This window comes from Radiomyces spectabilis (genome assembly GCF_025331425.1).
Source record: "Radiomyces spectabilis strain NRRL 2753 chromosome Unknown BYT42scaffold_2, whole genome shotgun sequence".
NCBI classification, from domain to species: domain Eukaryota; kingdom Fungi; phylum Mucoromycota; class Mucoromycetes; order Mucorales; family Radiomycetaceae; genus Radiomyces; species Radiomyces spectabilis.
The window spans coordinates 426,311-448,847 of NW_026251927.1; the positions used below are offsets into that span (position 1 = coordinate 426,311).

At 44.0% G+C, this 22,537-nt stretch overlaps 6 protein-coding genes across 6 annotated transcripts; 4 read left to right on the forward strand and 2 right to left on the reverse strand.

Annotated features, from left to right (window-relative positions):
- Positions 1–713: 713 nt before the first annotated feature.
- On the forward strand, positions 714–2,206 carry BYT42DRAFT_542593 (uncharacterized protein; the record flags this gene model as incomplete). Its single annotated transcript, XM_051565623.1, has 2 exons — positions 714–1,294; positions 1,471–2,206. The coding sequence occupies 2 exons, from the start codon at positions 714–716 to the stop codon at positions 2,204–2,206; spliced, it is 1,317 nt and encodes a 438-aa protein (XP_051426898.1).
- Positions 2,207–2,561: 355 nt separating this feature from the next.
- On the reverse strand, positions 2,562–8,740 carry BYT42DRAFT_628134 (P-loop containing nucleoside triphosphate hydrolase protein; the record flags this gene model as incomplete). Its single annotated transcript, XM_051572421.1, has 19 exons — positions 2,562–2,816; positions 2,920–3,176; positions 3,258–3,786; positions 3,864–4,100; positions 4,172–5,075; positions 5,138–5,225; positions 5,293–5,569; positions 5,685–5,832; positions 5,908–6,113; positions 6,191–6,250; positions 6,312–6,593; positions 6,656–6,796; positions 6,863–7,462; positions 7,528–7,644; positions 7,700–7,782; positions 7,851–7,975; positions 8,060–8,297; positions 8,356–8,488; positions 8,570–8,740. 19 exons carry the CDS (start codon positions 8,738–8,740, stop codon positions 2,562–2,564), a joined length of 4,851 nt encoding a protein of 1,616 aa, XP_051426899.1.
- Positions 8,741–11,050: 2,310 nt separating this feature from the next.
- Positions 11,051–11,952, reverse strand: BYT42DRAFT_641514 (uncharacterized protein). Its single transcript, XM_051572555.1, has 2 exons — positions 11,489–11,952; positions 11,051–11,327 (listed from the first exon to the last, which is right to left on the reverse strand). Exon 1 carries the CDS (start codon positions 11,927–11,929, stop codon positions 11,501–11,503), a length of 429 nt encoding a protein of 142 aa, XP_051426900.1. The 5' UTR covers positions 11,930–11,952; the 3' UTR covers positions 11,051–11,327; positions 11,489–11,500.
- A 254-nt stretch (positions 11,953–12,206) lies between these two features.
- On the forward strand, positions 12,207–13,915 carry BYT42DRAFT_610230 (Neurochondrin-domain-containing protein; the record flags this gene model as incomplete). Its single annotated transcript, XM_051571379.1, has 6 exons — positions 12,207–12,411; positions 12,476–12,623; positions 12,700–12,833; positions 12,891–13,111; positions 13,183–13,279; positions 13,350–13,915. 6 exons carry the CDS (start codon positions 12,207–12,209, stop codon positions 13,913–13,915), a joined length of 1,371 nt encoding a protein of 456 aa, XP_051426901.1.
- Positions 13,916–14,298: 383 nt separating this feature from the next.
- On the forward strand, positions 14,299–14,735 carry BYT42DRAFT_610231 (uncharacterized protein; the record flags this gene model as incomplete). The annotated part of the gene is made up of 4 exons (XM_051571380.1): positions 14,299–14,356; positions 14,418–14,467; positions 14,541–14,628; positions 14,698–14,735. The coding sequence occupies 4 exons, from the start codon at positions 14,299–14,301 to the stop codon at positions 14,733–14,735; spliced, it is 234 nt and encodes a 77-aa protein (XP_051426902.1).
- Positions 14,736–14,943: 208 nt separating this feature from the next.
- On the forward strand, positions 14,944–22,078 carry BYT42DRAFT_176247 (kinase-like domain-containing protein). Its single transcript, XM_051562391.1, has 22 exons — positions 14,944–15,376; positions 15,455–15,546; positions 15,626–15,878; positions 15,939–16,262; positions 16,325–16,534; positions 16,599–16,866; positions 16,934–17,014; positions 17,098–17,307; positions 17,380–17,544; positions 17,614–17,866; positions 17,927–18,060; positions 18,128–19,221; positions 19,296–19,332; positions 19,413–19,507; positions 19,577–19,863; positions 19,921–20,276; positions 20,350–20,503; positions 20,570–20,665; positions 20,728–20,920; positions 21,004–21,406; positions 21,475–21,627; positions 21,695–22,078. The coding sequence occupies exons 1-22, from the start codon at positions 15,272–15,274 to the stop codon at positions 21,970–21,972; spliced, it is 5,241 nt and encodes a 1,746-aa protein (XP_051426903.1). The 5' UTR covers positions 14,944–15,271; the 3' UTR covers positions 21,973–22,078.
- The last annotated feature ends 459 nt before the right edge of the window (positions 22,079–22,537 follow it).

Below are 22,537 nucleotides of genomic sequence, written 5' to 3' on the forward strand. Positions count from 1 at the left end.
CTTATCCCTAGTGGGCATATGCCCAATAACTTTGCACGCTTGGACCAGGCGTATGTAAGCGTAGTCATGAATGACTTGATTCATGTGAGAGTGATTATTATTGTGTGATGGTTTTCAATTCCAGCCATTGGACATGAAGCATGGATTGTTTGGAAGTAGCAACAAAAAAAAGATGGGTTTCCGTATCCTGTGATACACTGCAGATCAAAAGTGAATCATGAAACATGAAGGATATTTTGATGATAAAAAGTCCGATCGCACACCATTGTCAGCAGGAGTTCAGGGGGTTAAAGGAGACAGGAGTTGAATCGTACTCAATAATTTGCACCAAATGACATTATGGTGTAGAAAAGAGAAAAGCACCCAAAATGGTGTGCGTGTAGCGACCTTTTTTTTTCTTTCTCTCTTTCTTTCACTTTCTCTCTCCTCTCCCCAACTCCTCGTTTGGTTTTCTTCTTCTTCTTTATTACCGTCATCTTTTTTTTATTACCTTTTTTTCTTTTACTTGTTCTCTTCACAAAAAATTCTTTCTTGTCCATAGTCTTGTTTTGTTTTTTTTTTTTCTTTCATTTTATTTAGTTTTTTAGTGGTGCTTCTGTTTCATTTTTAGTTTTTTCAAAGTTTCTTTATTTTATCTATTTTTATTTCATTTGATATTATCACCACTTGTTACCGTCGCAGGTGTTACTGTTGTTATTGTGTGCTATTTCTAAATGACAATGACAAAAGCGCTAGTGCTAGGCAGCTACGGCACTCCTCCGACGGTGTTTCAACTGTATCATCTGGAAGATAAACACATCAGTTTACTCTGCGTGGAAGACCTTCATTTATTCTTTTGTGATACGCCGCCGCCCCCTTCGGCCTCCTCAGTGTTTCAGCAGCTGACAGCAGCACATTCGCATCAGTTTCGTCAACACGAGAATCAAATCTTCATCTCCACTCACATCGCCCTTAAACTAGCACGAAGGCTTAACCTCTACCTTCTCGCTGAACTATGCAAGCTATCTCATGGTGAAATCACGGCCGGTGTCAGTGAACCCTTGCTACGCAGCATTCCAACCCTTCGATGTGCAACTGTGCCGCATTGGGACCAAGTCCATTTCGAGCTGGAACCCCTATCCGATACTTTAGCCCATTACGATTTCGCCTTGGCAACAGAGCAACAACAACAAAGACTGCTGGCCAGTCGCCCTTATACCCAACAACCATCGCAGCATTCATCCTCTCCATATCAGCATCATCCACCACCGCCACCGCCACCACCGCAACATACACTCCCTGCTTCATTCTCAACGTAAGCTGCCGATATTTTTGTTCTTTGTTTATTTGTAACCTGTTTTTCCTGTTCAGTTTTAATTTTCGTTATCGAATCCCTTGAAACTCCTGCGTTTATTTTTATTTTTATTTACTTGGACCTTTTCTAATTTGTTTTTTTTTTTTTTACCCTTTTGGCTGCTGGGTGATCCTTAGTTCATCGATGAAGGAACCCTGGGAAAATTATTTGACCCAGTCACTGAGTGAGACGACATTACGCACCCTCGATCCATCCACACTTCAGGCTTACACAACGGCGCAGAAAATTAAGAGACAACAGTTGGCCATTATCGAATGCCGTCAAAGACAAACATTGTTTGCCACCACCAAAAAACCGCTCGAGTCATCCCAGTTGCTTGTGAAACGAGGCAAAAAAGCAAAGTATATCACTATTGCCACACCTCCTATTTCCTCATCCTCCTACAGCCCGCAAAAATTGAGCCCGCTTTCCACTCCCCAACAAAGTGATCTGCCCAGTCCACCCATCCTCGTCAAACCCCTAGCAGGCGTTACCAATCTCACCCATTTTTCTGCTTCTTATTCACATTCATTGCCACAACAGCGGCAGCAGCCACCACCACCGTTACTATCACAACATCAACCGCACCCACGCCGTCGCCGCATTTCATTGAATCACAGTGCCGCAGAGCCCCTGTCCAACCTTCGGGAACCTTCCGTTGCAAGCCGAATTGGTGAAAAGCGACCACATGACAATCTCGATCTTTTGGCGACCCAGGCTACCAAAATGAGGGTGCTTCCCATGTCCCCCTCGGTGTCTCCACCACCCCCCACCACCAAGTTACCACCCATTAAAGATCTCTTGGCCGATCTGGCTCATCGGTTCGATCATTTTGAACAGCACAGTGTCAACCTTCACACATCCACCTACTAGGCCGAAAACACCATATTCATAATATCGCACACTCACACACACATACACACGAACACCCATCCTTGCAATGAAGATTGACAGGCCAATCGACCGAATAAGCGTTGCAGGAGAAAACAAACAAGAAGGGAAAAAAAAAAAGCCAAACGGTCGGACGCTGAATGTCATGATAAATATAATAATTTTATAAAAAGTGTATAAAAAAGAGATTTGCAATCCAGGCAGCAGCATCGTATCCAAAAAAAAGGGGGTGAAAAAAAGAGAAGAGCTACGACGCCAAACGCCGATTACAATGACTCCTTTCGTTTGGCGGTTTGCATCGCTATCGTCATTAATGCCATCAATTTCTGAACACGCTTCAGATTGAGCTACAGTGACAAAGAAATTTTTTTAATAAGGCCATCCTCAATAAAGCGTGTAAATAAACCCATCCTTGGATTTTCTCTAGACTTACGAAAGCCGGCAGATATGTATTAGCTGTAACTGTATGCGGTTCAGGGACTTCGTAAGGACTATCGTCCAATGACACATTGTCAAGTAGCAGAATGTCATTTGTATCACCGCTGTCCACGCGTGATGCTACTGCTCCCAAGATATCATTGCTGATGGGATCCTATTGTATCGAAAATACAGTGTCAGTGATACCCAAAATTGATCATCAACCCATTCAATGGTCGGTCAGATGTTTCATCTTGATGAAAAATGACCCGCACCACAGTGGGAAAATAATAATGAAAAAAAATACTTGCCTCATAATCGGCTACAATGTAGTTTTGAATCAGTTTTTGGACTTGAGTTGGTGCCAACATCCAGCATACATCATAGATAATCTTCACATCTTCCAATGTTGACTTTTTCAGTTGCAGCAGTTTTGCGGCCTGTGTCAAGTGCTCCAGTTGCACCGTCGCATCGGCTACTTCGTGCGTTTTGCACCATTCTTCCAAGCGTGTGATGTTGTATTGAATTTGCATCGCTAAAAAAAAAGTCATCCATTCATATAAGGTTAACCTCTTGGCGTATCGAAAGACCTCTCAATCCTGATTTTCTTCCTTACCTCGTTTCCATGAATTAAAGTTACGACGCATCACAAGATCATTGAAGGTCGTGATACCAATGAGTTTGAGAAGTTCCGTTAACACCTGTTCAATCACAAATGGCGCCGCAAAGTAGCATTTCAGGGCTCGATAAATTTGATTCATAAAATTCAACAAATCGTCCATGGAAAACGCGGGTTGGCTGCTGCCTGACAATATCTTGCCGAAAAAGCGTCCTGTATCATTGGCAATGAAACCAGGAAGCGATTGGTTTTCTATCACAGCCGGCACGGCCATTTTACTGAGCTTCTTTTTGAGTTCTGTCAACCAGTGATGGTAAATGTTGTCTTCAAGGCACTGAAGCTCATATTTCACCAGAGCCACCAATTTCTCAAAATCGTGCCATCCAACCGCTCGACGGCCGTTCATCGCATTGTAATGCATTTCTCGTTCCAATTCCTGTTCCGTCGAGCAAACCAGCGACAAGAGCTCATGCGCATTCGATAACCAATAAGCACAAGGAACAATCGTCTCTTCACCCGTGAAGCTCTATACTCATTTGTTCAGTCGATAGTTAATAATTTTCTTGACTAACGTTTAGACACTCGGCATTGACAGATCCTTACCAAGCAGTATTTTTGAATGGTATCCATGACAGTGAATATTAACCGTTCTGATTCAGCAAGATATCCGTATCGCCACATTTGCGTCACGGAAAGACCGATAATGTGAGCCGGGAACATCACTTCCGGTTTGAGCGGCGGATTTTGCGGATTCGGTGGAATGATCTTTAAAGATCGAATTAATCCTTCCAAAATTTCTTCCTCCAGGAACCCTTCATCTTCATTCAACAGACGATGAATCTTGAAATAATTACAATTCAGTTAACCCATTAAATAACTTGATAAATTATCGTCGAGCCACAGTTGCTTACCGCCTCTTCTGGATTGGTTTCGGCTTCCGTGCCACGCAACTTGTTAAAGTGATCAATGGACATGGGTCTCATCTGATCTGGTTCAGCATAGATCACTCGGTTACTGCCGACCGGGTCACGTTTCGATTTGCCACTATCGGCCAGACTGTTGCGTCGGAAAGGCACACTGGCCCCCGTTGGGGACCGACCACGAGGAATAGGTGATTCAGGTGACATGGCTCGTCGTTGTTCTCGAGCCGGCGACAAGTTTCGCGAGAATGCGTTCACCGACTGCTGCCGCTTCGGTTGCACTTTAAGTGATTGCGCGAGCTGCGCTTTCAGCACTGCAATCTGATTTTTCAGTTCCATCACATCGGCCCTGTCTTCCGATCGCGTACCGGAGCCTGACCTGGACATGGATCGTTGTGGTGGTTGCTGCTGTTGCCCGTTGCGAAGCGAGGTGATTTCCTCCTTGTGCTTGGATAACTCGTCGGACAATTTGATATAATCGTCCTCTTGCTTTTTAATCTTGTCCAAGGAAGTCTGGTAGCTCTTTTGAAGCTGGTCACGTTCTTTTTGGACGGTTTGTAATTCCACTTGCAACGTAGACGAGGCTTCCAAAGCGGTTTGGAGTTCCTTGGCTTTGTTGTTAAGCTTTTCGTACTTTTCCATCCATGTTTTCACTTCGGTTTCCAGTTGGGAGGCTTTGTTTCTTAGTTCCTCCTTTTCGGATTTTTGCTGGGTCAACGACTGCGTCAGCTCGACAACCTTGCTTTCCAGTTTATATGACACCTCCTGGAAATGGCTCGCCGACCGGGCATCTGCACGCATGGCGATCAATTTCTTCTGCGCCTGACGTCGTCGTACATGTGACTGCACCGCAATAATATGATCACGTCGTGCATGATACAGTTTTCGGGCCATCCTGTTCTCCCACGAAAACCGCATGAATATTGATTGCAAAACTCCACAGTTTCACCCTCTTACCATCCGCGAATCAGACGCTGAATTTGCGTGGCAGCAAAGTTTTTTTTGAAATGACCAAACTGTCTTCTCGCCAAATGGCCTCGTACCACTAATCAGAGGAAGTGTCAACAAATGGTGTTCCATTGGTATTATTATCAACCAAATGACTCTCTGACCTGCTTGCAATTGCACAGTGAACATTTTCTGTTGCAGATACCGTTTTCGTGCAATATATCTTCGCCACGCCGTTTGAATCTTGATGGCCGCTTTCTCCTGCCGTAATAATTCCAATTTACGAACGCCCATCTTTTTACGTGCAATCTGTTGCAATCGAATGGCAATATCTTTCATGCGCAAATAGCGAAGGCGAACGATGAATCGGCGCATATTTTTCTGCAGCAGAATGGTGCATTCGTTCCATCGGTCCGATCGCAATTTTTCCATATATGCAAGCTGATGCGATGCAAGCTGTGAGTAAGATCTGGATGATCATAATAATGGCTGTCATGGTAGGATGCGTGGGGAAGAGAGAGAGAGAAAAAAAAACAAAGAGAAACGTTTGCCTTACTTGTCCTGCTCGGAAAAAGATCTTTGTAAGACCGACTTGGTATTTATCAGGGTCCTGGATATACGTATCGAGAATCACCGTACACAGGTTGTGGATGTCTGGATTCGTGTTTGGATCCCAATATTTGGAATTGACAAGAGCATAGTATCTGATAACAGTCCAATAAGCGTTAGCCCGATATTTTTGTTCCAAGTTAACCGAAATAGGGAAAAAGATTAGTTACCGATCAGCAAAGTCTTCAAACGTCCATCGTGATGGATATCCCGCACAACTGATACGGATGGTTTCCAGCACACCGCACGCACGAAGCTGTGCTAGCACCATGTTGGGTTCAAACACCCACGCGACTTTGGCTTCGTTTGGTTTGATACAACGGATGTAATGTACATTTGTTTGTCCAATGGTCTCCATCAAATTGATCAGCGACAACTATCATCAAACAACGTTATTTAGCGAACGTTCAACGATTGCTAAACGAAGACACATCCTCCCATGTCCGAACCTACCTTGAAAATGGAACCCAAGGTTGGCTTCTTGGCTGCATTCAACTTTTTCGGCGTGTCGACCTACATCAATCATCGTTGGTTACCAACCTGATCGACCCTGCATCCGATGTTTCTGACTTACAACTTGTGCAGCCGCGGAAGCAGTGGCGGATCGCAGCATTTCCACGAGGAAGGTGGAATCCGCGTTTTGAAGCAAGTTTAGCAACTCGTCAGGTACGGTATCCTTGTTCTTGTCAATAAACCCTTCGGCTTCGTATTGCACGTCGTGAGCATAGTGCACCACGGTAAATGCAGCATTTGAAAATCGAGGTTTCTTGAAATAATTTTTGTAAGCGGGGGTGGCAAAATTCGCGTACAGTTTATCGCAAAATCCTTGATCGGATCCGGATGGCAAACGAGATTCCTATGCGACACAAACATCAATCCAAGCAATTCAGCCTCTGCATTTCCATTCCACTGTCTGACCTCGTCTAACAACGAAAGAATACCGAGCTTGGCTTCAATCATTTCAATACATTTTTGGTTATCACTGAAATCAATAAACTTCCAATCGATCTGCTCTCGTACGTATTCTTCTTGTTCAAGTTTAAACACGTGTTGATTGAACTAGAGACATCGTTTTGTTGTTAAGCACATTACTTTTGTAGATGCGATAAAAATTCGACTTCCTACCTGTTGTTGCAGCTTTTCATTGGCGTAATTGATACAAAATTGTTCAAAGGAATTCTTCTTGAAATGTTCAAAACCATAAATATCCAGCACACCGATAAAGGTGGCTACACGACCTTCTTCGTGACAGGACAGACTCTCATTGACCACATTGACCAACCAGTCGAATAAACTGGCATAAATATATTTCGCTACCGAATCACGAACAACGGTCGCCTGCGTAGGGTTGAGGTTCGATACAATTTTTTCGGATCGTGTGATGATCTGTTTGCGAACGAGCCATTTTCGGAATTCGCTAGGGTTGATGCCCAGCAATTTCGTCACGGTCACCAAAGAAGGCTCAGTTTCGGATAACGTGGCGTCGTTTCGTCCGCCAATTTCAATATTACCGATATGCAGTAATGCCGCCAACAGACGGAAGATCTGCCATTGCGTTTGAACCGAAATACCGACAAGAGATAACGATCGCTGCGTCAAATCAAATTCTTCCGCATCATCCACATTGGGTACCACACCCGTCCCACTTTGATTCAGATAATGGAATTTGGTCCAATCCTTCAATTCCAATTCCTTTCTTTCCGTCAAAGGAGCACCTGAACAGAGCTACTAATCGTCAATCATCCCATACATTCCACGTTTCTCCTCACGTCAAGCATCTGATTATTTACTTGATAAAAAATGTGGTAATTGCGTTCCGTTTCAGGCTGGAAAATCAATCGCGAACGCTCCAAGAGATAGGTTCGAATTTTGGCGCCCACGATATTGGCTCGTTGGTCAAATTGAATCTGTTCAAGGTGTTAGCTTGGGCTGCATCGAACTTTAGCTCACGTGCGAACCTACCTCAATGTATTTACCAAATCGAGAACTGTTGTCGTTTCGTGTTGTTTTGGCATTGCCAAACGCTTCCATGATAGGGTTGGTCGCTAAATAGGCACCGAATGAGCTGGACTGACTGAGATTGAAAGATTGTGTCGCTCATAAGCAGACTTACCGAGAATCTGTTCTTCCACCTCCGTCATGCCAGATGAGGTATCGCGTTTTTTACCCGATTCATCATCATCGGCTGTAGCAAAATAACGCATGATGTATTTGGCACTCACAGTTTTACCTGCACCACTGTTTTTCGCGTTAGCTCATTTGATTTGCCACTACCGGCTTCTATGTCACCATCGCGTTTATAATTTTGGTTCTGGTATTCACCTTTCACCCGAGACGACGATGGTTTGATTCGTTTTTTCGCGAATCATACAACGATAGGCGTCCTCAGCAATAGCAAATAAGTGAGGCTCCAACTCACCGCGACGGCGTCCGGAATATTGCTGAATAATGTCGGCTTCGTAAAGCGGTACACGATCGAACGGGTTGGCGGCAATCAATACAATGCCGGAATAGGTATAAATATTACGCTGCTGGTATCGAGTGCGGATGGTATTCAAAACTAGTATTTCGGTCACGAATGAATATACGGTTGTTTCTATAACTCCAGATGGATTTACCGGAAGGTTCGTTGAGATAACTCAAATTAGTCAGATCATCGGTGTTTTCCATTTTGGGAGGGTTCCTGAGAGGCGGCAAGTTGCCACCGTTGGTTTTTTGCAGTTGCGCCAAGGTGCTTTCAAATTCATGTTGCTGGAATGCATAATCAACCAAAAAAATAAAACGGGTTAAATGGGGACTCGCTCGGGGAGATGCCAAAGAATCGCAAGCTACCTTGGAATCGTCGTCATCATCCTGAAACGTCATTTTCACGCTGGTTTCTGTCACTTCTTTTGACAGAAGCGTGCCGGATACCCAGCCGTGTTGGTCATCTTCGAACCAGGCCTTGGTGCCCTTGTTGTACACGTCGATGGCCTGCATCAACTGCTGTGATTCCGAAGCCATGGTTAGTGTACTATGTCGATATGTCGAAATATCAACGCCAAACTAACAAGGGAAGAAAAATGTGAAGAAAGAATAAAAAAAAAGGGTAAAAAAAGACTGAAAAAATCAGGCACCGGGGTAAACGCAAATGGTTTCCTTGCGTTTCTTCCTTTTTTTTTTCACACAATGTAAGAGATAGGGAACTTTGGCTTTTGTACTCCGTTTGGGTGCACAAACTTGCAAAGCCCAAACACAGCCTTTACTGAGATTAGAAAATGACAAGATTACAAGAAAGTACGATTTGCTATGCAAAATAAGCGCAAAGTACTCATTGCAGGATGCTGTTTTCTTGCATCTACTTAGCGTCATGAATTAAAAACAAAAGAGAGAAAACCACTATCCATTCCGCCTGAATGATGGAGACTGCTCCTTATTATTGTGCGTCGTGCGTAGAAAATGGATCGGATGTTCTTGGCCGCACAGTCCCAGGTTCCATACTGTAGTGCACGATTTGTACGTAAAACAAAACTTGCCTTCTGGCTCGCTCCCCGTTGCTGGCCTGACATTTCTTTTTGTACTCCAAACTTCTCTTCTCATATTTTGGGCAAATTGTGATGTCCGAAACTCAACGACCATGATGAGTTTTTCCAGACCCACCTTGATTCGTTTTGTCCACCTGCACTGATTGCTTCTATTTTTGGATTAACACCGTCTTCGTGTTTCTCTGCAAAAGATTTGCTTCAGTCGTTTCAAGTCAGTCCTCATTGTACGTAGGTTTCCTCCTATTGACTCTGGGAAGGATCCCTTTCCGAAATGCGATCGCAATGGTACGGCTATCGTTTAACAAAATCCTGTGATTTTTCGAGCGGGATATTGGTTTCTGGAGTGTGATCGTTGGGCCTGCGGCTTCTGGACTAGGCTTTTTTCTGCCCCTAAGAACCTATACAAGGCACATAAAAATGGATGCAAAAGCCACTGGGAAAAAGGAGAGAGTCCACGTCGACCGTTCTTCTTGAAGAGGGTAACTCGCACCCACCCCCACTATGTTGAGCTGTTATAATCGACATACAAGGATTTGCCAATCAAAGTGTAGACAATGCGATTTTTGGTGCACTCAGCCAATGGAAGCTAATCAACCCAACTGCAGCCACAAAATGCTAAACGTACAATGTTCATTCAGTGCGGCCATGTTGCCCAATTTCCCGTTCGTATTTTGTGAGGATAGAAATTAGGAAAAAAGGCACATCATGGACCGGCGGGATGTAAATTGAACAGAATTATAAAGACCCTCATTCCGTTCTGAAAAATTCTTCGTCTGGCGAACAGTGGAAACAATGCTTATGAAGCTGTAATCTCCACTCTTGGTCTTTGGAGCCTTGATGGGGATGCCTCCTTCCCGGCTGTACGGGCGGGCTTGGTTGGAGGTGCGCATTACTTCTTTCCTTTTGCCTTCGTGGCTTTTCCTGTATTACTCGCCAAGCTCCATGGCGGGCTTAAGAAAGTGATTTCAGAAGTAAACGAAAACATAAAAAAATTTAAGCATAGATTTTTTATTTATTTGATTTTTTCCTCTGCGAAGGAAAAAGCCCTATATCATAGACTTGACCTTTACATTTTTGTTGCTTAACTGTATCAAATATTCATCAATAAAACTTGCAGTAACACGTCTTTTCAGACACAGTTTTTATGTCTTGTCAATTATCCCGTCCTCATTTATTTGGCTCTAATTTAATGTCAAAACTATCTGTTGCCGTCGGTTCAGTTGAAGGTGGCCGTTTTAGGGGGTTTCTTGGCCGAAACAATGGGGCTTCCGATCGCCATGAGCATGGCTTTACTGTCTAATCACCGGCGACGTTAGCAGGAATACCGTCTCGCCGATGCTTTAAAGGTACCTTTCAGCATCTGACGTACTTCGGCATTTTTTTAGCGCTCAAGGCGCATGCATTATTCAGAAAAGAGATCAGGAGTGTCACTCTCTGTGATTTGTAGTTGTACTGACGCAAAGTGACTATCAAGCAAGTGCACTCCGTTCAAGCAACAGTAGGTGGCGTTAGCTTGAAAGAAGAAAGCGCAGATGTGCAACGGCCATCTATGAACCGCTCGCTCCGTTGGACGCTGCGCTCCGTCCATGTGCCAAAAAAAGGCAGGTCTCCTTGGATGGCAGTTCGACAGTAGACATTAGACAAAAAACTATACGCTGAAGGTCTCTAAATCGTGCATAATTCTTCACATGTTTTCAGGGATGTCTCGCTCATGATTTCCAAGTGGTGATACAGAAAATTCGATGAGCCTCACATATAAGCTATTCGTTGATGAGCAAGAGCGCATAAATATGGTATGTATATCGATACATTATGCTGTTCAGTTTTTATTACTGTCAAAAATACCGGATAATAAATAAAAGATAAAAAAACGTGAAAAGTCAGGGCGGAATCCTCGGTCGAGTTAAAGGCAACAAAAACATGGACTCTTTTCTCTTGTATGATACCTCTCAACAGGCCCTACAACATTCTATATTGGGAATACTGCATCACTATGGCATTTACTCGGACATCGTGAGCAGTGCGGTGTGCCTTCGGTTTTGGGCCCTTTCGTTTTGGAACCGAAACTGAACATACCTCAATAATATCACAGCCATTACATGTCATGCATCCATTCGAACACATGGAGGAAATAAAGCAGGTTATGGAAATATAAATCGGAAAAAAAAAACCAATTGTTATTATGTAAAAAAAGGCATCGAATTTTTTATCTAAACAAATATATTACATGAGCAAATTTCTACTCTTCTTCTTTGGTTTGAGGGCTGACATTTTCGTTTGCTCCACTCCATTCAATAGGGGACTGGTGATCCGGGGTTTCTTCCTTCATTTCTCGGATTTCTTCTTTGGGGTCAACGTTGTGAGGGTCAAAACTGGTATCTTTATCTGTGATTTCACTCACAGTGCCAGAGGCGCTCTGGCGTTCATTGTAAGGCATCTGAGGTTTCTGTCCCTTGAGATCCTGGGTCACCGAACCTTCGGCTTCTTTTGTTTTTGTGAGTATGGAAGAGGTATGAATTTCGAAACGGCTCTGTACTCCCGGCGACGTGGCTGAAGATCGTGCAACAGACATGGTTGGCAAGGGCAAGGTGGCGGGCTTGGCAACAGTGGTGGCACCAAGATCGGCCGTTGCCGCCAGTCGCATAGGAAGTCGAGAAAAACTGGCCATCAAAACAGGAACTGCAGAAAAACTAAAAATGGTTTGCGCATTTTCTCAGGCCCCCCACCAAGGTTTTTATACTCGCTTGCTGCTCGCTTATCTGGTCATTACCAAAATTGACGTAATTTTCCAAATATGATGTCACTTTTTTGGTTCGGTTTCTGCATTTGAGCTTCTTTGACCTTTTTTGGGACGTTCTGTGACCGCTTGTGACTGCAATGTTCAAGATGTGTGGAGAGTTGTCGGTGTGTGAGACGCGTTTGAACATCTTCAGTACTCGATCACCATGACTTCGATCGGTAGTTCGAAAGCAGATCGGTTCGCCGAGATTGATCGTTGCTTGGCCATGATCTCGCCTTCATCCTCGGATGAATCCAAATTTGTGGGCATGCTGATCCTGCCCAAACTTTTGCAACAAAACGATGCCGCCGCTATTCAACATGTGTTTGATGGTATGAATTTTACGTTTATTGAACGTCTTTTGCGCACAGGTAAGTTTCATATCAAGTCTTGGGCAAAATCGAGGTGTTTCGTCTAAACAACAGTGCTGGGCAGCTCCCGACGAAAATGCCGAGGTACCGGATTCAGTTATGAAAGAAATTGCTGTGAATATTCTCGGTTGTTTTGCACGTTACGAAAACTTGGTAACAAGCAAGCCCATGACGGAACGTATTCCTACCTTATCCACGGTTCTGACACCAAAGTAAATCGAATGAAGATGAGAAGCAACGAAAAAAATATGAATGCTCAATGGCGTCGTTTTCCTTTTTTGTTGGTAGTGATCCAACCGATGTCACGGAGGAAACGCTTCATATTATGCTGTGTATGGCCGTCACCAAAGAAAGCATGGTGAAAATTCTTGATCCCGACGTCCTCAAGAACATTTTTGAAGTGTTTGCACAAACTCAAAAAGGTAGTTGCAACAACAAGGTGGTACATCAGTTTATGAGCTAATCTGGCCTCATAACAGCGAAAGAACGATCCTTGTGTGTTCAACTTGTCACCTCTGTTTACGCGCGCGCATGCCATCAATTGCATGAGAAACCGATTCCGAGCTTGACTTCCGCTGTTAAATACTCGCTGAAAACTACTTTATCCATTTTATCACAGATATTCAAGAATGACCAGGATATGCTCAAGTTTGAGACATTGCATATGTTGAGTCAACTTCTTCCCTTGGTGCCTTCTACGGTAAGTGACGACGACAACGCCATACCGTCAGGTGGGATTTCATCTGATCTTTTTCTGTCTGCGTTGTCTAGGTTATGGATAAAGTGAAACATGATGCGGAAAAGTCTTATGGACGATGGCTGGAACATCTGCGAGTGGGATTACGGCAGCTGCTGAGCAGCAGGTTACGTATGTGTGAATTGCTCAACCATCCAAAATGATCCGTATCGTTGACTGACTCGTAAAAAACATTTGACAGGTGATTCCGATCGAGATGAGGCCATGGTAGTCACGGCTTGCATGTTGCGTTACTTCGGACCTGATTGGCTGTTTTCTTCGTTGGAGCAAACCAAAGCTTGTAAGCGGAAGAAAGAGAAGCAATCTGAAGATAAAAAGGTCCTGGAAGCTTATGCCGACGCCAATTTCCCCTCATTATTGGTGCATTTGTCGGCTGTTGAAACCCGGGTGATGTTGGATGATATCAATGATCGACTGCGGTCGCTCCACAATCTGAATGCGGTGGTCCACGATGAAGAAAAGGAGAGGCGACAAGAAATTATGATACCTGTGCATTACGAAATTCTTGAAGCTTGCATACAATATTTATCCATGCATTTTGACAATGACAGTAACAGCGGAACGGATCCCGAAGTGCTGCTGAAAATCAGAAAGACGTTATCCGACACTTTGGAAATCGTGATGGAACTCCTTCGCTTCATCCAAGATACAACCGACAACGATGAAGAGCTCGAAAATAACACCATTGCCCAAGCAAGTATGCGTATTGTGGCCGTGTGGTTGGCAGAAGAAGGCTTTGAATTGTAAAACTCGGTACTCTCATCATTCTATCATCTTCATTTCAATTGCATCATTCCTTGTTCACCCTTTTTTTTGTCTGTTCCATATAAAGCCGTCATTGACGTAGACACATACACACACGCGAAACATATACATAATAGGATTGATAAAACTCGTTGACATTTGTTTCATCCAAGGTATGACCGGGTCAAAAGCATATGTGAACGGCATGCGCTTATGACTCACATCCCACTGAACAGTGATCCTATCCTCATACAATAATGATCGTATTTTCATACAATGATGATGTGATGCATATTCATGCGAAAGAATGCTTATAAGATCCAAAAGTTGTGATCTTCATTTCGAGAAATCTTTATCTTCTTACATACACACTTTTGACATACAGCATGACTACTGAAAAATACAAAGTTGGTGACAAGGTGCAATACCGACCTCTGCGAGGCAGTATGTTTTTGCTTCGAATTCCCTGATCTTGATTGGCTAGCGAATAACCTGGCGTTATTAGCTGATACATTCTCGGAAGGCATCATCACAGAAGTGATCACGAAACCTCAGGTAACTTATTAACATATCGTTGTGTCGTTTGATATTTGGATATTTCATTTTTACCCTTCTTTGAAAATTTCAGGAAAATAGCTCTGGTAAAGTCATGGGCGGCGCTTCCCGCGAGCATCCTTCTTATGTCATCGAAAACTGCCATACAAAAAAGGCTACCGGTAAATATCAAAGGGCGTCCCTTCTTTTTTGCTCATCGATTCAAACGGCATTAACTGTTTTTTTTTTAGCTTACGAAAGCGAAGTCATTGAAGGTCGAATCGACTGATGACTGTGCGCTGTCTTGCTTTACATCATTCCTGCTGCGGTTATAGTGCGCATTAAATGATATATAAAGACGTAATAAAATTCTATTAAGCTGATTGCTTTGTTAACACCAAGAAAAAATGATGCTATTGTGCAAACAATGGTGTGATCGGTTCCCGTCAAAGCAGTGCATGCTGAAATTTCCTGGGAATTGCATGTCCGCCCTTTGCCCACTTTCGGAATAATCTCCCAGCAGTGAAATTACAAAGGGACCCTTGTTTTTGTACCCTTTGAATGCGTTTTCCACTGTGGCGTGATTCCACAAGAAATGAAGTGATTACTTCTCGACTTTTATGAGAGAAGCTACCACGCATTGACAACCTACTTTGTTTATCCCGACATCGCATATTAATTACCCTTAAAACCATTGTCGCTTACAGCAGCATACACACAAACGCACAATCACGCATACGTCGTTTCACTCATAGACCAACTCCACTTTACTTACGTATTGCCTCATATATATCCGACAATACCCTTCATCTCTGTTGCTGAATCATGGATCTCGACGAAATCAAAGAAATACAGCAAAATGAAATAGAAGCGCTCAAAGCCATCTTTATGGACGATTATGAAGAAGTGATCAACAAGACAGCATGGAAGGTACACTTTATTCACTGGAAACGCAATCTTTACGGTCCGTGAGCGCTCATTCATGGAATCCTTTTTAACGATGGCTAGGTTTCGCAAACAGCTCCTGAATTCCTGCTGCACCTTTATCCTTTGGGTGTTGATGCATCGGAAGCTTACGTCAAAATAGATCTCAAAGTCAGGTAAAATGCCCTTCTGCAACAGCTTGGCCATGATGGACGAAATCTCAGATCATCGTGTATCTTTTGTTTTTCTTTCCAGGTTTCCGAAAACATATCCCAATAAACCACCAGAGATGCATTTGATCAACCCGGTTGGTTTGTTTCCGAAAACGATCCAACAATTGAACGAATCCATGCTTAGTGCTGCTCGCGAAATGACGGGGCGCGAGATGATGTATGATATCGCCGATCATGTGCGCACTTTTCTCGCCAATTACAACTCGCCACCTCCAGAAGGCAGTAAACTTACCTTGCACGAACAGATGGTGAAACGCATGGAAAATGATCTCAAGGTAAGCAAATTACACCCTCTCCAACAATCGGGTTAATCTAAGGCCGGTTGCTGCTCACAGGTGGAAAAAGAACGAGAATTGCAAGAGCAAAGGGATCGAGCGGAACAGGAAGAGGCGGAATTGCGCGTTCAATCGGAAATGATGAATGCGAAAATCCAGGAAGAGTTGGAACGCAAAAGGGAACATGCCCGAGTGGCGCGTCAGCATCGTCATGAATTTGGCGAACCGATTGTCGACGATGATTTTCACTCCCATTTCGGTATAGAGGAAGATACGGAAGATAGCAAAGTGCGTGATGTTGTCAGCAGCGAAATCAAAACCGTCCTATTTGATAATCCAATGACGATTCCCATTGAAGAGAATTTTGCAACCACGTTCCCCAAGGTGAGACAGCGTCACCGTAATACGTTCGGATTAGCATGAAAAATGACCAATGCCTTTTTCAGAGAGTTTGCTTTCACGCCGTGGCCCTGGGACCGTGTGTTGGTAAAGGAACCATTGGCGAGGTTTACTCGGCGCAACCGATCGGTTACAAAGTGATCAGTGACAATGGACCTGTGGATGACGGTGACGGGGCTGACTTCCCATGCTTATTGGCATTGAAACGCATCGATGTCAGTGGAGAATATTATGTGACACAAGCTGGCAAAAGAAAGGTGAGGAATTCCATTGTTCTGATCACTGACGCTCTAGCCACTGATCTAGTGATTCTTCCATTAGTTGCAGGAAATAGAACGAGAACTGGACCGTTTACGCTCCTTGCAGCATCCCAATATTTCGTGTATTTATAATGCAAGACTGGAACGCAGTGAATCCGATCGCAGTTCGTGGGCATTATATGTTCTCATGGATTACGAGCAAGGAGGCAGTCTGTATGACCTGATCCGAAAATGTGGAGGCGGTTTACGTTTGGCCATTGTGCGGAAATACATGAAACAACTGTTGTGGGCAGTCAACCATATCCATTTGAATGGTTTTGTATGCAAAGGTAACTGGCTAGACATGCCATCCCAATTTTTTCGTAGATCCGAAATTTAACCGAGTAAACGTTTTAGACATTCGTTCCAAGAGTGTTTTCTGTACAAACGATCAGATTTTGAAACTGGCCGACGTCAGTTATGCGAAGCGGCTGCATGGTAAGCTGATCTTGCATTAGAAGGATCTTCAGGAGGTTATCTGTTTTGTGTTACTCACGTGAAACAAAATTTTTATTGGACAGATTTACACAAATCCAATCCATTAGTGGAAAATGACCGTGGCATGTCCAATGAACCTTTGGCGGCCTGGATTTCTCCCGAAGTAAGAGATCGACCAGGCGTCTATGGTCGTAAAAACGATATTTGGTGTCTAGGCATCATATTCCTCGAAATGCTGTGGGGTGTCGATGTGACCCGCGAATTTGGTGATTTTGCCGCCTTTCTGCGATCGGGTATGTTTAATACAAATAGGGTTTATCGTTTCTTGAGACACGTGATTAATATGAGGGAAATGCCTTTGATAGTCTCGGGTGAATTTCCCGCTCAAGCTCGAGAATTTGCGCAAAAGATGTTGGAAAACGATCCTAAAAAGCGGTTGACAGCTATTGACCTTTTGAATGACCCCTTCTTTTCCAGCGAAGGCGGATCACTCATAGCCGATGCCAACCCGCCAATATTTACTGACAGTGGTAAGGGCTCTCTCACTGGGACTATCCCTAAATCAAATGCAAAAGTTTTCATTTACACACATATCGCAGTGGCTCCGGCTGTTCAACCTAAAGAAGCACCGACCCTAGGTCCCACTAGCCATTTTGGGTTTGAGCCATCCATGGCGCCTCCCAACGATTTTACTCGACCCACCTATACACCGACCGCCAACATGTCATCAATGGCTATGGCTTCCGTTGGCAGTGGCACATCGCGTTACAAGGCCGATTTTGAAGAAATTGAATTTCTCGGAAAAGGAGGGTTTGGCGAAGTCGTGAAAGCTCGAAATAAGCTCGATGGCAGGTAAGGTGTCCCTCTTGCGTGTTCAAAAGGCGCTTAGGGAGTTACTCACATGGAGAATAGATTATATGCCATCAAGAAAATTCGACTGGATCCTAGGGACAGTGAAGATATCCGCAAAATTCTAAGGGAGGTGCAGACACTGTCAAGCTTGCATCATCAATATGTCGTACGCTATTATACAACCTGGTTCGAAGGTATGCCAGAATGGGTCTTGGGGATTTGTGATTATTGGGAACAATGATTTTTGAACGTGCTGTGTAGATGAAGATGGGACCGGTTGGAAAGACAGCGACGATGATGACTACAGCGAAGACGAATCCGAGTCCGATTATGACGAGGAAGACGAAGATGTGAGCGTGCTTCAGAAGCGATTTGATTTTCTTTCCATGAATCATTCCAAGAGTCACAGTTACTCTGCGGTGCGTTTCGATGAGGACGACGATGTCGCTTCGACGGAAGATTCAGACAGTTGCTTTGACACCGAAACGGTGGCCTCCTCTGAAGACTTCATTTCATTCGTCCAAGATGATACCGCGAGCGATTCTACGGACGCGACCAAGAAACAGAAACTTGCGCGCAAGGTGCTGGCCAAGATGAAAAAGCAACATCATGAAGACAAGAGTAGCGCAAGTGAAAGGCGGTCGCAGCATCGTACGCGGGTATTGTACATCCAGATGGAATACTGCGAAAAGAAGACGTTGCGGGATGTTATTGATGAAGGCATCAATGAAGACGAAGCGTGGCGTTTGTTCCGTCAAGTCCTGGAAGGCTTGGTGCATATCCATTCCCAAGGCATGATTCATCGTGATCTGAAACCGTCCAATATCTTTTTGGATTCCAACAATGATGTGAAAATTGGTGACTTTGGTTTGGCGACGACCAATCAGACTCTGGTGGATGCTGTGAATGCGTTTACAAAGACGTCGACGGTCGGTCGTCTGCAATACGCGGGCTCAGCGCCGGAGAGTGGCGTCAACAGCTTCAATGGATATTCAGCAACCAGTATCAACTTTACAGCCGACGAAAGTATGACGACGGGTGTAGGTACGACGTTTTATGTTTCGCCCGAGGTACTTCCCGATCCCACCACTGGCGCAACCTCTGGGATGCGGTACAATCAGAAGGTGGACATGTTCTCTCTCGGTGTTATGTTTTTCGAAATGTGCTACAAGTTTCAGACCGGCATGCAACGAGCGATTATTCTGACCGAACTACGCAATGGGAAATTCCCAGACGATTTTCCAAAGGAATATGTCAATCAGAAGAAGATTATCCTCATGCTTCTCTCACCGCAACCGAAGGACCGGCCCAACAGTTTTGAATTGTTGAGAAGTGACCTGCTGCCTCCAAAATTGGTACGTTGATCAAAAAGAAGATGAGGAGGAGAAGGCGGAAAGGACCTGAAATACTAAAATTATTTTGCCTATAGGAAGATGAGTATATCAAAGAATGTGTTCGAACTATAGGTGAGTCACTGTCTTTACGGGAGTGCATGATTTTGTATAGAAAAAGAAAGATGAGCAAGAATCTCATTGTCATTCTCCAGCCAATCCGAATACGCCTTACTACAACAAACTGATGTCGGCCATGTTTTCGCAATCCTCGGATCGTCACAAAGATTTTACATATGACTATCAGACTGTAAGTTTGATTCCTGATTTTGTTTAAAGTTCTTTCAAATAACCAGATACTTTTTGTTTATAAACACAGCAAGTGGAAATGCCTTTTGATCCGTTCAACCACATCTTTCACGATCGGATCCAGGAACACATGGCGAAAGTGTTCCGACGCCATGGAGCTATCAATGTTTCGGTTCCTTTACTGATTCCGAAAAACGATCTTTATGAATGGAACTGGAAGAATCCAGTGTATCTGATGGATTCTCACGGCTCTCTGAATCAGTTGCCATTTGATCAAACCGTGCCCTTTGCACGTTACATCTCTCGAAAGAAAGGGTTTCCTGAACTGAAGCGATTCACCTTCGAGAAAGTGTATCGGTAAGCAGACCCGCCTATGGCATCAATGGATGAAAATGGCTGAATGAATGTTGCTAGTGAAAATCCAAGTGGAGGACAACCTGAAACGGTGCTGGAGGCTGATTTTGACATTGTGCACCGAGATACGACACCGATGGTTCCTGATGCGGAAGTGATTAAGGTGGTAGAGGAAGTATTAGAGGAACTACCGCCTTATCGCAAGGGCGGATTTCACTTTATCATCAATCATGCCGGTATCACTGATTTAATTCTGGATAACTGCCGTGTACCGACCGATTACCGAAAAGGCGTTCTCGTCGCGCTGTCCAGTCTTGGCCGTGGGACCTCTTTCAGCACAGTCCGCAATGTGCTCAAACTCAAATTCCATCTCCAACGAAGTGTCCTGGATGAATTGTCCATTTTCAACATTCAAGGTATGGCAAAGCCCCGAGAAAAATAAGTGTGAGAAACGGAAAGAGTTTGAATTTTGACTCGGTTGAACTTTAGGGGAACTGGAAGTGGTGAGCAAAAAGGTGGAAAATCTCCTGGTGGGACCGCATAAGTCCCGTTTCCGAGAATATGTGCACGACCTTCGACTTCTGTTCACTATGTGTCGAAGGATCGGGGTGCACCACAAGGTGCTTTTCCATCCTCTCTTAGTGTAAGTACTGCCAATGTAATCGCAAACCCATACCGGGGACATGCTGGACTCAACTGGATGATGTAGGTATAACAACCACTTTTATAAAAATGGTATGGTGTTTGAGACGGTGGCCGATACGATTGATTCAAAAAAGAAAGACGTGCTCGCGGTTGGTGGACGGTAAGCTTGCTAAGCAGATGCCCTGACCGCTCAGTGAACATTGACGGATACACCCTTGTTAGATATGATATTTTGATCCAGCATTTTGCTCATCCCAGTGCTTCTGCAAATCGTAAACTTCGCGCGGTGGGCGTGAATATCGCGGTACAAAAGCTAATTCGACATTTGGATATGCATCAATCGGAGCAAGTCAAATATTTGGTCAAAGCAAAGAACGAACGTTTACGCAGTTTCGGCGTGTGGGCTCCCAAAAAGGTAAAAAATGAATGACTCCGATTCGTAAAGATTGGATGTTTGACATGTCTGCTCATGTATGTGTATGTTTCTCTCTTTTCTAGAGCGATGTGTATGTGGCTAGTTTCGGCAAAGTATTGATACAGGAAAGGTTGGAGATTGTTCGCGAGCTGTGGAGCCACGGTATTCGAGCCGATTTCCAGTACAATGACGGGAACACGTTGACGCCCGAAGAACTTGTCACGTACTGTAAAAAGGCGAGCATCAACTGGATCGTCATTGTGAAGTATAAGAATCCCGAAGGCAAGTCTTCGGGACAAAATGGGGACAGTTCGACCACCGTCAAAGTGAAGGATGTGCTGCGCAAAACGGAACATGAAATCAGTAAAGCTGATTTATGCATTTGGCTCACGGCGGAAATTGGGGAACAAATGCGCGTCGATCACTCCCATTCCAGTAAAATTCGTAACAAACATGAGCTTAAAACCAAAGAAGCCTCGGAAGCAAGTAAGTCGCTTGAATTGAACACGTCCAAAAAAATAGGCTCTTCACTAATATCGTACTGTCTCGATCAGCGAGACATGACTATCTGATGCATGAGGTGTCCAAGGGCGAGGGATCCGAGTTGAAGAAGAGTAACTTTGATGTGCAAGTAGTGTACAGCGAGGCTCGAGGCAAAGAGCGAATGAAAATGAAACACAAGCATAAATCGATGCTCACTGATAAAGGTACATTGTGGGAAATTCCCGGCGGATTGAAAGAAAGAAACCAAGGGCTGATGAATTCTCGATATAGCTATTCATCATTTGACGCCGATCATGGACAGTCTGAAGCGCGATGAAGTGCAAGTGATCGCTTTTGATCTACCCAAGGAGTTGATCAAGAAAATGAACGAATACAACTTTTGGCAAGATGATGGACTGAAGAAACTCATGGATCTTGCCACCATCAACCAACGAGATACCCTGCTGAAAGCGAAACAAGCGGTTGAAAAATTGATCGAAGCCAAACATCGATGTGTCTGGCTCTATTCTCACAAGGACGATTTCGCTATGCTATGTAATTTATATTAATCTCTTTTTTTTTTTTTATCCCAAACATGGTTCGATTGTGATCACTCTATATTCTTTTTTAAATACACTTCTTTTATTTATCAATTGTTGGCTTGGAGATCAATTAAGATCAGACCTTTTACTATGATACCAAGCAACGATATCGTTCTACACGTTTCACCATGTGAGTTGTGCTGTCTTGTAGCATTGGATGATTGACGTGCAGGGCTGGTGAACTGTCTCCGGTTAAAAACTGAGCTTTTTCTTCTTCGCTCGATTGTTGGTATAGAACCAGCAGGGCAATTTTATAGAATATCAGGTTATCTTGTCCAGATATTTCTAGTTAAACTTGACTACATGGCCTTCTCCTCAGCGCAAACGATAACAGGCGGATGTTTTTCGATATGCCGGATACTGCGATAGACAACTCAATTTTTGAAGCGCACCTGAACTTGCTTGTCGTTTCACTGTGTGATATCGGTGACAAGTTGACAGATGAGGGGAGGTTTTCAAAGTATTGCTTGCTCGCTATAGATGGGATATTACATACGAGGCAATAAACAGGGTAAACAAAGAAGAATTGGAT

Excerpts from the sequence above, each read along its gene's own strand:
- BYT42DRAFT_176247 (XM_051562391.1), top strand. The coding sequence starts at position 15,272 with ATGGATCTCGACGAAATCAAAGAAATACAGCAAAATGAAATAGAAGCG. Across the intron at positions 16,867-16,933 it reads GAATGGTTTTGTATGCAAAG|ACATTCGTTCCAAGAGTGTT; the intron begins GTAACTGGCTAG and ends TAAACGTTTTAG. Across the intron at positions 17,015-17,097 it reads TTATGCGAAGCGGCTGCATG|ATTTACACAAATCCAATCCA; the intron begins GTAAGCTGATCT and ends TTTATTGGACAG.
- BYT42DRAFT_641514 (XM_051572555.1), bottom strand. The coding sequence starts at position 11,929 with ATGGCCAGTTTTTCTCGACTTCCTATGCGACTGGCGGCAACGGCCGAT.